The sequence below is a fragment of the Homarus americanus genome, unplaced genomic scaffold, assembly GCF_018991925.1.
Source record: "Homarus americanus isolate GMGI-L3 unplaced genomic scaffold, GMGI_Hamer_2.0 scaffold30108, whole genome shotgun sequence".
Lineage (NCBI taxonomy): Eukaryota > Metazoa > Arthropoda > Malacostraca > Decapoda > Nephropidae > Homarus > Homarus americanus.
In genome coordinates this window covers 10,398,289-10,412,446 of record NW_024748109.1, presented here as the reverse complement: position 1 = coordinate 10,412,446, position 14,158 = coordinate 10,398,289, and the positions used below count along the sequence as shown (strand labels likewise).

Here is a 14,158-nt window from a genome sequence, read left to right as displayed (position 1 = left end):
AAAAAAAAAAGCTGCCTATCTACCTATTGGACAAACTAAAATCATTCCGGACCACGGGAGTTTCCGGACCACAGAATGCCGGACTAGAGAGGTACAACCTGTATAACATAATAAAAAACATTGTATCATTACTAAAGTTAATGAATTAATGTTCCCACAGACAAAAATTAACAATTGATATAAAAAAATACATTAGCACTCACCATTCCATGCTGGCTGTTTGTGTAGAGCCCATTTTCCTCTCCCTGCCACTGATGAATATCATGATGATGAAGGCAGGGGAGTTACAAATTCTCCTCATCTGCTTTGGAAGAAGAGGCTCAGGAGAGCAGAGGGAGGTCAGAGCTGTGAGCGGCAGGAGGAGTGCTGTCCATGCCGGAATCAGAGTCAGGAGGAAGAGGAGGTGCACGAACAGGAGGCAAAGGCATTCTTGCAGGTGTAGAAGGTGTAGGACTTGGAGTGGATGAGGGCAAGCAGAACATGGAGATTGGAAGCTGGGCAACAGAGTGCTCGAGTTCCTTTAGTATTTCCTTATAAGGAGCCAGGAGCTTCTCCATCCCTCTCTTGAGGTTCGTTATTGTTAAGGTGGGCACCTCCTCCACTTCACTTTCTTCTTCCTTCCCATCCTCACAATGCTGCTTTTCAACAAGCTCGGTCCGCTCTTCCCCAGTATGACCCAGGAGCTCCTCTTGCGCCTCTTCCTCCTGAAGGTTGTCGAACCTGTCGCATCCCTCCGCCTGGGTCAACGCCATCTGGGGGTCGGCAAATTAACCAACACCAACTTGCCACCTGGGTCAACGCCATCTGGGGGTCGGCAAATTAACCAACACCACCTTGCCGCATCATGACATCTGAGCAAGAGTCAGAAGCCTCAATAACAACACTACCACATCACCCTATCCTCTCCCGTGAACCACCAAGGTGACGAGAGGCCTGTATCTCCCCCTAAACCTCAGTTCACTCTCATCCTCTGTGGCTCGCCCTAAGGACCTTTACCTTACCCGGGTTCTTGCGCTTCAAGCGACCGCCTTAATCATCAGTCGTATCATAACATTCACCGCAGAGAAGTAAATGGTTTAGGTTATTTCTCTGCCTCCTCTTTGCTCTTGTCCCCATATTTTAGTTTGTATTAAGTTAGGATAATTATATGTTTAGCTAGGGCACTGGTGTAGGGTTGGCAGTTAGGATTTATTGTCTATATAATTAGTTATTATTGTTATTAATATTAAAAACTCCTTTGTATAATGGCCACCCTTTTCCCCTGGAATCTTTCTTAAATTACCTTACTTTGCTTTGAGTTGACCTCTATGAGTGGACCCAACATTAAGTTTAACTAGCTAACTTGAAACACACCCCACACCTCCCACTTAACGGGCAAGCTGGACGATGTGCTGCACATCCTCGTTGACTGTGTGGAAGCCACCAAAGTCATACACCACCTCTGGCCACAAGGCCCTCCAGCAGGAGTTAACACAGAGGGCTGTCATGAAGGAGATGCAGTCTGCAAAGGAGAACTTATTCCACATTTCCCGCACTGATGCGGCACCATCCCGTGTATCTTCGTCCAAGGCTTGCTGTATCCTGCTGAAGGTGTGGGTCATGTACTTGGCCTTGAAGACAGTGATAACTCCCTGGTGTAGTGGTTGGAGCAATGATTTTGTGTTTTGGGGCAGAAAGATCACCTCGACATTTTTGTTTGCAACCTTGAGGGCCTTGGGGTGGCCAGAGCAGTTGTCAATCATGAGAAGGACCTTAAACTTAAAGCCTTTCTCTTGCAGTTGATCCTTGACCTCCCTCACAAAACAGTTGTGAAACCGTTCGGTGAATAACAATGCCATCATCCAAGCTTTCTTGTTGTGGCGGTAGAAAAGTGGGAGGTGCATGTCTTTGTTCTTGAGTGCATATGGAAGCTTGGCATGGTATAGCAACATGGGCTTGATCATGTGCCCTGCAGCATTGCCACAAAGCAGGAGAGAGACACGTTCTTTGGCCACCTTGAAGCCCTTGGAAATGAAAGTTGTGGCTGGCATCTTCTTCCACCACAAGCCAGTTTCATCAGCATTAAAAACATGCTCCGGCTTGTAGCCCTTCTCCCGGATAATCTCAGCAAAGGTCGCAGGATACTCCCTAGCTGCTACACCGTCTGCCAAGGTTGACTTACCAGTGATCCTCAAGTTGTGCAGGTTGTAGCGCTTCTTGAAGTTCTCAAACCAACCCTTACTGGTATTAAATTCTTTCTTTGTAGTATCACCAGAACCACCAGCACTAGCACCACCTTCACCACTCACTTCCCCTTCACCACCTTCCTCAGTATGGAATTGGTCATACAGGACCTTGGTTTTGTCACAGATAAGATTCTGGCTGAGAGGTATGTGGCAGCGGTTCAAGTGCTCACATTAGTGGCTACCTTGGCAGAAAAGAGGGCACTTAGGACAGTTGATTCACTGAAATCATACTCCCAGCCACACATGGCTAAGCTTTGGTCACTCCTAAGTTTGTCCAGCAGTTGTATCTTCTTCAAGAGGGCCATTACCTGCTTTTCTCTCTTCACTTGTTTGGGCGCTTTCTCGCAGCTGGATGAAGGTTTATCCCAGACTGAGGCAGAGGGAGTGCACGTGGGCCAGCCTCCTGGGAGAAGAGAAACACCTTGCGGGATGCCACAAAACTCCTTCGCTCCCTGTCCTGGCAGCAATAATGCCGGCAACTTTAGAACTCCCCGCATCCAGGGTGTCATCCGCGAATAACTTTGGACTGCAAATTAAAAAATCTGCGAACTGTCAGTACATGCTGTACATAACTTTCTTTATTTATCTTTTCTCAGTTACATGCACACACCATTCTACATACATATTGTGAAAAAAAGTATAAGAAATAATTGTCATAAGGGCAAACAAATAAAGAGAAAATACATTTCCTTGCAAATGAGTTAGCTTGCTCAGTGTGGGAGCGGGAGGAGTGTGCAGAGATTGAGTGTGTGAGTGTGAGGGGGGAGCGTTGCTAGGTAGTCTGCGGAAGTAGCGTTCTTCATGGTCGGTGCTGCTATGCTGAAGCAGGGAGTGTATGTTAGTGGAGATTGTGTAAAAACTTTCATTTGTCGTTTATTTACTGATTTTAGTTGAATTTTTTCATCTAAATTGTATACAAATGTTGTTTGAAGCAGCACAATTGTTAAATAACTTAAGCAAGGTAGGTAATAAGGTTAATGAATGCTGGAAAAGAAGGTAAAGTACAAGGAGTTGAGTTTGCTTCAGAATTTTGACTTACCATGTGGGCCATTACTTTACACCAGTGATAACATTCCGTATGTTTTTTAATACAGTAAAGTCTCGAATAACGACGGTAAAGTTTCTTCCAATATTGCAGAGTAAGTTGAATCATCATATCGTGAATCATTAATTACCATTAAAATAAAGCAATAACAATGAGAAGCGTTCCATAGTCTGACCTTTTCATTTCTATTTATCCTCTTTTTCCCAAAACAATAAAATTAATAAAAAATGCAAACTAAATTATTTAAATGATGTTTATGAATGCACCTTATACAATATAAATCAATAATAATAGTATGGTCACACAAGAGGAGATGGGACGCCACTGTTTTCGTTAGTGTTTACACCAGTGACGATGGTTCTACATAAGAAACTGAAGAAAATAAGACCCTGGTTGTAGGTGTAGTAAAATTAATGTAAAAAATTAATATATAGTCATGCGCCGGTTAACGTCCTAGATACGTTCTTGGAAACGTGATGTTAACCGAAATGGACGTTGTCCGATCATCACATAAACTTTGTATTTATACTTACGTGTATGTGGAATACTATATACGTACATATACACTTTTACTCTTAAATCACTACTGTAATGTGATACAGGTGATTAATTTTTATCTCTTGTGCAAAATACATGACGTTTGTATTAAAATTATTCACTGTTTTACAAGGATTCCAGCAACTCTGGGCACATGGGGGAGAGGGAGGGAGGGAGAGAGCGAGCGAGGGGGCGTGGGGGGAGGGAAGGTAGTACGTTTGACAGTTGGCACAGGCCCAGGTCTAACGCGTGTATATTTATCAGTTCTTAAGTGACTAAGCTTCTCTCTTATAAAAAGCCAGTGAAATGACCTGGGTGAATATAATTAACATTGCTGGGATTCTTGTAACATACTGATTAATTTGAATATAAACATGCTATAATTTGCACTAGACAAAACAATTTTAGTACCGTAATCAAATTAGTACATGTGCACTCCAGCTTTGCACTAAGGTCATTTATTTCTATTACGTTTCTTTTAGTACGGTGTGTGCATGTAAATGGATGAAAATAAATGAAGAAATTTAGGTAAATCTACCCAAAAATACAGTTGAAAACTTTTTATAAAATGTACTACAGTATTGTACACTAATGTACTACATTTTTTATATCTTGAGCAAAATATATGACGCTTATATTCAAATTAATCTCTGTCTTGCAAGGATTTCAGCAATGCAAATTATATTATCCTAACTTTAGTCTGAGATATTATATAAAATAAACATAAAGAAATCACCAGGGTGGGAAGAGGGGGCGGGAGGTGAGGTGACAGAATGTCTGGCGTTTGTTTATTTATTTATTTGAGATAAGATTTGACAGTTGGTGCTGAAGGCCTGCGTGTTTATTTATCATTACTTAAGAGTGACTAAGCTCTTCTCATAATTTGCCACCCAAACGACCTGGGTGAATATAACTTACATTGGAGGGATTCTTGTAAGATAGTAATTTATTTGAATACCTGTATAAACAAGCTATATTTGCAATAGACATAACAATTTTAGTACCGTAATCATTTAGTACATGTACAATACAGGTTTGCACTTAGGTCCATTGTTACTGTACAATATTGACTAAATTCACTAGATAACGTACGCCTGGCAGCACAATCTATAAGAATACGTGATGCATACGTGACTGTGCCTGCTCTAGGGCCATTTAGGTTCGCTATGTCCCATTATTTGAATGTTTTTTTGTATTTTTCAATTTAAATTTTAATTGTTTATTCCTTGATAGAGGAAGTGGGTCCTAGTGCTGTCACTTGGTACCCCTGTACCATAACACCAGAAGCAACTGGCCAGTGTCACAAGTATATACAGTACAGTACAGTCATCCCTTGGTTATAGCGCCTACTTGGGACCCCGCCGATAACGAAAGTACAGAACCTATGGGATTTATTCTAATTGGTTCCAGGCACCCAAGACCCAACCCCAAGTTTCCCATTTTATGACCATTTAGACCCACTAAATATATATATAATGTTATGGTAAATATCATAAACACACACAGGCATGGCTAGGTTTATTACAAAGTGATGAAAAGGGTACGCTTAATACTGTAGTCCACAAAACATGTAGCTATGCTTTTTTTATTTGGTCCCCCATCATACGAGTCCGTTTTCTCTCACATCAGGACGCCCGAGTCCTCCGTTTTCTCTCTTAATCTTAAGAGTGCACCAGAAACTTCGCTAATCCTTAGTAATGCAACAGAATTTGAAATTGCAACCCCAATTGCAACTGGGGTTGCAATTGTTGAGGCAACTAGATATGTCTGATTACAGCAAATGTGTTATTGTCAATTTGTAGGTGAAAGATTTTATCCTCAATAGATGTAGGTTAACATTACACTTGGAGGCAAATGTTTAAAAATAGCCTAAGATAGGAAGCATATTCCTTTAACACATAATATCTGACCAGTATGGGGAGGATCATTGTGTCTCCGTCAGGGCGTCACAGATTTTGGGGGGGGGGCCACGGACGTATATGCAATCGGACGTTGTTCGGTCGGACGTTAACCAGCGCATGACTGTATGTCTGTGTGTATATATATATATATATATATATATATATATATATATATATATATATATATATATATATATATATATATATATATATATATATATATATATATATATATATATATATATATATATAGTTTTTTTTACTTACTTTATTTTAATGCGTTCCCAAATCTTCTTCAACTGTTCTTCTGACCGCCGAGGTCCATATCCCTCAGCATTTAAACATGTTGCAATTCGTAACCATGCTTGTTTCTTTAATGTAACAAGCTTCCCACAGTACTTATATTTTGCAAAATTTTCTCCTCCCCAATCAAATAAACTAAGAAATCCCGGGAGACTTTGGACTTAAAAATATCCATGACGAGAGCTGCTACAATACTAAATTTGGCGCCAACGAAGGTAAACAAACACACACAGGACCCATAATGCATCAGCGAAAAGACGACCATAATGCATCAGCGAAGAGGACAGTATTACCAGACCTAAAAAAATCATCCCGCACGAAGTGGAAGAGGTTCGAGCATTTAAAAATGCCGCTTGAAGGAACAATACCTTCGAAAAAATTCTTCGTCGGAAGGGGTAGATGTTTAATAATATGGCCGTAAGAGACTGCTCCTTAAAAGTCGTATTTCTGACGAATTCAGCGAGTCTACTAATCCCAGCAAGTGCAGACAACTATAGTAAGACCTAGTTATCAGCACAGTGGCATCTATTTTTGTTTTTACTTTCGGACTTTGTAGTTTTTGGGAGATAAAACATCTGGTCCTACCACCCGATCCCTCTGGGCAAAGTTTTTCAAGTTTGCGCATGCGCAATGTGATATTGTGACGTAGCAGTGACGTCATTACCACTCCACCTGACTGCAATGTTGCCAACGTTAAACGCCGTTAAACGCTCCCGTTCGTTGGAAACGGCGGTAGTGGGTGACAGTGATGCTGACGTCTTTCTTCTTGAAGACAAGTCAAAGAAGCAGAAACCTCAGAAGTCAGGGTCTCCAGCAAGGGCTACGGCTCCCCCTCGCACCCCGTCTGGGGCTGTAGAGGGTGGCCTCCTATCATCGGGGCCCCCAAGTTAGCTTACATGTGGCTCAATGACCGACCCTCCGCCGACGATGGACATAGGGGATTCCCTTTGTCTCCCTGCCTGGACGCGCCTTCGTCGTCTCGCCTTTCCTCGGGACTTGCCTCTGAGCACACGGACGACCTGGTTCTTCCATCACTACTCTCCACTTCAGGACTCAACACTTCGCCTCCGCCGAGGTCCCACAGCCGTGATAGTCACCACACAAATGGACTAGACGGTACGCCTGCTCACTCAGGTGGGCTTTCCTGCTCCCCAGGGGGAGGTGATGCTGAAGTTCACCATCATCACCCCAGAAACTCGTCGTACCAAGGTAATGGTTCGCCACGTACCCTGGGAGATCCCTATCGACGATCTTCGCCCTCTTCTCCCACAACTACTGGACATGGAACGCCGCATCAACCCGGTCTCCAAGCGTCCATCCAACGAACTCATCGGCTGGTGGGTGGGCCCCCTCCCTCCGAAGGTGAATGTAGGACCAATTCACAACTGTCCTCTCGACCGATTTATCGGAACCCCGAAAATCTGTGGTCGTTGCCAATCGTGGAAACACCGCACCTGGGAGTGCACGAGGATGGTCGCCTGCGGTTTCTGTGCAGGTCCTCACGAAACAGTGGAATGCAAATCGAAAATTCAGAACAAAATCCCAGTTATTCCACAGTGTGTCAATTGCCATGGCAGTCACCACGCCTGGAATGCCAATTGCCCACAGCGTCCTGGCACTCGCCCGGGGAAAACTTACCTTGTACCACCGCCCTCGTCTCTGACGAAGCCCCTATCAACCAAACCTCACTCCTATCCACCACCGCCTCTTCCATCCACCAAGGATTTCCCATTGATCTCCTCTCCTCTACCATCCCCCCTATCACCCCTACCACCCATCCTTTCTCCCCTCCCTCCCTCTGTCTACCGTTCTTGGAACAAGGTCGTTGCCGGCCCTGCCACACAGTCACCACCATCTCCTGCCCACCTGGACCCCCGCTGTCTCTCACCAGCACCACCACCTCTTACTCAACTGAACCCTCACCGTCCCTCTCCGTCGCTACCACCACCACATGCCCAGTCGGGCCCTCGGCAATCCTCACCGCCACCTCCAGCTGCTGTACAGGTACACCAAGTTGGTTCTATGGAAACAACACTCTCCGTCTGGATCGCCACTCCAAGCAAATCAACCTTCTCTCAGCCCAACTCGACTTGTTTGTGAAAACAATTGCAACATTGCAGAAGCAACAACAACTCATTCTGGACACCCTGACCCAACAGGGGCGCACTTTGCAAGCCCTGATGACCCGCCTCCTTCCACCTCCCGAGATGGAGGATCCATCCCTCGCTCTCCCAATCCTCCCTCTCCATTTTTCGCAACAGAATTTGGTACCTCCTCTGGAGCCCTGTCTAGCCCCTCCGACTCATCTCACACTGGAGGCCGTTCCCTCCTCTTCTTACAATGGAAAATCCAGGGACTTAGACCTCGCCGGACAGACTTCGCCCAGTTTGTGCTCCCCCATCAAGTAGATGTTGCTCTACTTCAGGAAACCATCACAGACGATGTTACTCCACTCCGCCTCTCTGGCTATACTGTTTACACCCTGCCTCGGTACCGTGGGCAGCTCGTGGCCTCCTCACCCTTGTGCGTAACACCATTCCATCTGTTCGTCTCCCTTCACCTGACTCACATGGACCCCCGTCTGAATTACTTTCTGTCTCCCTTACTCTTGGTGACCGGACCCTTCGTGTAGTCAATGTTCATTTCAAGAGTGATTCTCTGGACTCCCAGGTACTTCACGACCTCCATGATGGGATTCCCACTATTGTTCTAGGCGACTTTAATGCCCGCCATCCCACTCTTACTCCAGATCATCCCACTCCTGTACCCTTAACGGATCACATCTCTCACAGTTTCTTAATGGGGATGATGATGTTCGCTTTCTTTGTCCTGCCGATCCTACTCGCCTCCCCCATAGTTTCCTTAATGTTGGCTTACTATTGAACGGTCATACCTCCTTTCATTCTACCGTCTGCACCGAGCCTGCTCTGTATAGTGACCATCTTGCCGTTACTACCCATCTCAGGCTGTCCTTCTCTACCCCGACATCAGCTCCTTATCGATCCCCTCGCCTTTGTCTCACACAAGATGCTGTTCCTTCCTGTACCCAATACCTTTCTACCTGGGCGGATTCCTATGATGTCCCCCAGTCCCTTGACTCTTACAGCGCTGATTTTGTTGATGCCGTGTATGACTCTGTCAATCGCGCTACCCCTCCACGCCCTCCCCGTCACCCCAGAAGTGCCACCAACTACTGGTATCGTATCCCTGCCATGAGACATCTCCGGCAGGTAACCCGTGATCTCCACTCTGCCATACGGAGGTCTCGGTCTCCAGAGGACTGGGAAGACTTCAAAAATTGGTGCTCCTTTGCAACTCAGGAACGCCGTCGGATACGTGAGGCGGACTGGCTATCCTTCACGGGGTCTCTATCGTTCCAGTCGTCACCCTCTTATGTATGGAATCGGATTAATGCTATACGGGGTACTCGACGGAGGCCTCCTCCCCACCCTGACCCCGCCTCCCTTGCCTGCTCTTTAATGGAGGACTGGGTACGAGCTTCCTCCCCTGAGGCACTTCCAGATCCAATGCAGGAGGCAGTGCAGGCTCGCATCGATGCGTCTGAGCCTGTTGTTCGTGCTGCTCTTACCTCCCCTGCCCCCACTGATCATCCCATCACACAGTTCGAGCTTGACAGTGCTCGTCGCTCTAGAAAAGACACCTCTCCTGGGGATGATCAGATAACCTACTCCGTCCTCAACGCCTGTACTAATATTCCTAACGGCCCCTTGCTTGCTCTCTACAATATGTCTTATGAACATGGGGTTCTCCCGTCCAACTGGAAAAATGCCACTATTATCCCCATCCCTAAGCCGGGAGATCCTGGGAAATATCGACCCATTAGTCTTACCTCCTGTGTTTGCAAGATGATGGAGAGGATACTCCATCGTCGCCTTCTTCACACCATAGGCGGCTTCCACAACTCCCTCAATGGTTTCATTCAACATCGCAGCACAGCACACTCCATTGCTTCCTTTTATTGCAATCAGACTGCCCGCATCTCCGTCTTCCTTGATATCAAGGGAGCCTTTGATACGGCTCAGCCTGCCCTCATTTTAGCTGAACTTGCGCGGTTAGGGGTTAAAGGGAGACTTCTACAATGGATCGCCTCTTACCTCACTGGACGTCAGGCCCGGGTTCGCGTTGAAGGCTCTATGTCTCCTGTTCAAGAAATGAACCTCGGCACCCCTCAAGGTGGAGTCCTGAGTCCCACCTTGTTTAACACTCTCATGCACTCCATTGCATCACTCCCGTGGCCGACAGAAGTTGTCCACTCAGGATATGCCGACGATGTCCTCCTCCAAGCCCCTGACTACCTCAGCATGCAGGAAGCCCTTGATCTGGTCTCCAGAGAGTGTGATTCACTTGGTTTCCTTCTTTCAACTGCGAAAACAAAAGCCATGTGGCACGGTCGTGTTGTACCTCCACCCCTTCTCTTATCAGGAACGCCCTTGGACTGGGTTAATGAGACAAAATACCTGGGTGTGTATGTAACTCGCACACGTTGTCAGATCCCTGAAGTCCGCTATCTTCGAGACATATGCTTTCGGCGTCTCGCTCCCCTCTCTACCATGTGCAGGGGTTCCCTTGGTGCCACCATCCCTGTACTTCTCACCATGTACAAGTCCTTTGTCCGTTCCTGTGTCGACTACGCCGCCCCTGCCCTCGTCAACATTAGTCGGACTGCTGTCAACCGTCTCGAAGTTATCCAGAGGAAAGCTGCTCGTATCATCCTTGGGGCTCCTCAGTGGACACGCTCTACTTCTCTATATACCGAACTTGGTCTTTCCCCCTTACAGGATCGTGTCCAGGAGTTTTACCTAAAAACTGCCGTTTCCATTCTACGGGATCCTCGGGGCAACTATGTCCAAACCAACTTGACTACTGCTGTCCGAGACCGACCTCCATCTAGAAGACAGTGGCGAGGGTCACTCATCCGAGCCCTTCAGGAACACGACCTCCTGCCTGATATTGTTGTCACCCCTGCTGTTGGTTCGTCTCCTTCTCCCTGGCTGGATTTTCAACCTGAAGTGATTGCCCTCGGTGGACCGCTCCCGAAATCCCAGGTGAACCCTGTTATTCTCTGCAAATACCACCTCTCCAGGATCGCTCACTGGTCCCCAGGTAGGGTCGTCCTCTACACTGATGGTTCTGTTGACCCCGCTACAGGTAGGGCCGGGGCTGGTGTCTACATCTCCCGTCCTCATGCCCCTGAGCCTATCAAACTGTCTCTCAGAGTTTCTGACGGGGTATCCTCCACTCAGGCTGAACTAATAGCCCTCCTTGCTGCCCTTCTCGCTGAGGAAGAAGCAGATGGTTTCTGCCCCTTGCTTGTCTGCTGCGATTCCAGGTCTGCTCTCGACGGGATCGCATTTGGATCAGGGGAAAATAAGGACCTCATCCTCCGAATACGAGGGTTAACATCCACACTTCAGGATGCAGGCCGTCCTGTGACATTCCTATGGATACCTAGTCATGTCGGTATCTTGGGGAATGAGGCAGCAGATGACCTTGCCAAGACTGGCTGCAACAAGGCCACACCTGACTACGTTGTTCCTCGAACACTCTTACAGATTAGGACCCAAATCCGCCGCAAACAGAGAGAAGCTCGGGAAGCAGCCATCCCCCTGGACTCCCCGCCCACATGGTACGATGTCCTCCGTAAACTTCCTGACCTCTCGTACGTCTACGGGAAAGGGTCGCGGAAGGGGGACGTGATTGCTGCCCGTATCATCATTGGGTATGACTTTGCTTGGGAGATTGGTATCCCCGCATCCCCTGAGCAACGCTCTTGTGCGTTATGCAGAAGACCCGACAGCCGCACCCTTATTCACTACCTCCTAAGATGTCCCCACACACAACGCTTCCGTGACGCCTGCTGGACCACCACTCCACGACCCCCTGACGGAGACACGATGATCCTCCCAATACTGGCCAGATATTTTGTAAATAATATTGATTATGTGTTAAAGGAATATCCTTCCTTCCTTAGGCTTTAGTAAGCCCCTTTATAATATTTACACTGTATATACTTTTCACACTTGCCAGATACTTCTGGTGTTATTGTACAGGGGTACCGAGTGACAGCACTAGGATCCCGCTTCCTCTATCAAGGAATATACAATTGAAATTGAAATTGAATTGAACTCTCTCTCTCAGTTGTAAACAGGGCACGTTTCAAATCCATAAGAATGTACCAGTCTCGAACTCTAGTGTGGGCAGCGTTTGGATGAAACCAGTTGTCAAAATATTTATTTAATGAATGCCTTAATTTCGCCTCTGATTCCTAAAAATCTTATTCATGAGGTATCTCAAATTTTTTTTTATTATAAAAAGTCATTATTGCTGTTGTTTATAATATTATATGGTATGATAAGTTTGTGGAGAATTTGATAACGACTCTTAGGTTGTTTATTTACCCAAGTGGTGTTAATATATACGATTTGTGCTTTGATGTTAATTATTATTTCAAGGGACTAAATAAATGGAGGTTATAATAAAAAATTCAAATACTTGTCTCTTATATTTAACCCGTCCAACAAAAACCAATTATACCATGCATAAATGAATTTATACAACAATTTTAATACAACCCACCTATTTGGCTCACCTAACCCGTCCAAAATACAGCCATATATAACAAATACAACCAAATTTACCAAAGTAACCATAATATTGACCCGTCCATCCTCCATTGCTGGCAATTACCTCTTGCAGTCGTTCGGGAACTGATGCCACATGCCTGTAAATAAGTTCAAGTTTCCTTCAGAACACCTCCCATTCTCTTTGCATATGGCGAGAGGTACGCTCTTGCTCTGGCTCCCACACATTGACGATGTTCACAAAACATTTTCAATTGGGTTCAGATCGCAATATTTACTTGGCCAGACGAGAAGATCCATATTTCTTTGATCTTGAAATCAGGGAGTTACTACCCTGGCTGTGTGTATTGGACAGTTGTCGTGCATGATGAGGACTCGCTCTAGATAGGGAAGAGCATAATATGTTCTAACAGATGGCAGCATTACTTCCTCCAAGATCTCTTCATACTTCTCTGCTGTAAACCTGCCTTCTATTTCTATCAGCTCTCCAACACCGTAGAGGTATAACCAGCCCCACTTGTTGGTGGTTACGTCACCGCTTTTCGCCACCTCGAAGATAGTTTCTCGGGCTTACCTGATTTGGAAATAACGTGCATTATAATTATTCATATGTGGAGTGTGTAATAATTCATTAAAGTTATATACACATATGTATTAACTCTATTATTTAAGAGTAAGTTTAGGGACAGTGAAAAGTAATTTTAACATTAAAAGCTTCAGCACCTTGTGTTGTCTTTCCTCCAACAGTGTAGTTTACCATGGGAGCTAGAGTAGAAGGTTTTTTCTTAGGACTAGATGGCACGCCCTCAAAAGTCAAGTCCTTCATTCTCATGCTCTGGGGCAAATCTTAGCTGATTTTGACGGTGTCTCTCTGTTAGCTGTTCCTTTGTTGCTGGTGTTCGGTGATATATTCCAGCTTCATCGAGCCTCTTTCGTACAGTCCTTGGTGTCACATTAAGTTGAATGTCTTGTTGTATGACAACTGCATTCGTAAATGGGTTTTGATCTGCAGCTTGACGTATCATTTGATCTTGAGCTGGAGTTGTCTTTCTAGGGACGCCTGATATATTGCCGATCTACCAGATTTTCCTCTTCCTCCCACCCTTTCAGCCACCGATAAACAGTTTTCCGGTCAATTCCAAGCTCTTTTGCTATATCCGTGTTGGTAAAGCCACCGTCTCTCATACCAACGCTTCTTCCTCGTAGGACAAGCTTGACCTCACGACGATCCATTTTCAAGGCTCGGCGCTGGACAGACTGAGGCAACCACGGGACCGCAGCCGCGATTACACTTCATATACTTTTGGTGTGAGAATCAGTGCTATCGAATGAAGTGTTTTGAACACTTCGGTTCCCTACAGGATCCACATGCCATACAGAGGGCACAATTTCCTGATTCAGAGTACTAGTGTCATATGTGTTTAATGTAACGTGAGGCTCAAGCAATCCTGAAATCCTAAAAAATAAAGTACAGTAGTGGATTACTACGGCTGCCAGGTAACACAGATAACAGTCACGGGAGCATGTTAGGCTTCCATAAAGATA

General features: G+C 45.7%; 1 protein-coding gene across 1 annotated transcript; it reads right to left on the bottom strand.

The window, feature by feature from the left end:
- Nucleotides 1-1,367: 1,367 nt before the first annotated feature.
- LOC121880123 (tigger transposable element-derived protein 1-like) lies at nt 1,368-13,445 on the bottom strand. The gene is made up of 4 exons (XM_042387181.1): nt 13,371-13,445; nt 5,976-6,079; nt 2,647-2,751; nt 1,368-2,361 (listed from the first exon to the last, which is right to left on the bottom strand). The coding sequence occupies exons 1-4, from the start codon at nt 13,443-13,445 to the stop codon at nt 1,368-1,370; spliced, it is 1,278 nt and encodes a 425-aa protein (XP_042243115.1).
- Between the last annotated feature and the right edge of the window lie 713 nt (nt 13,446-14,158).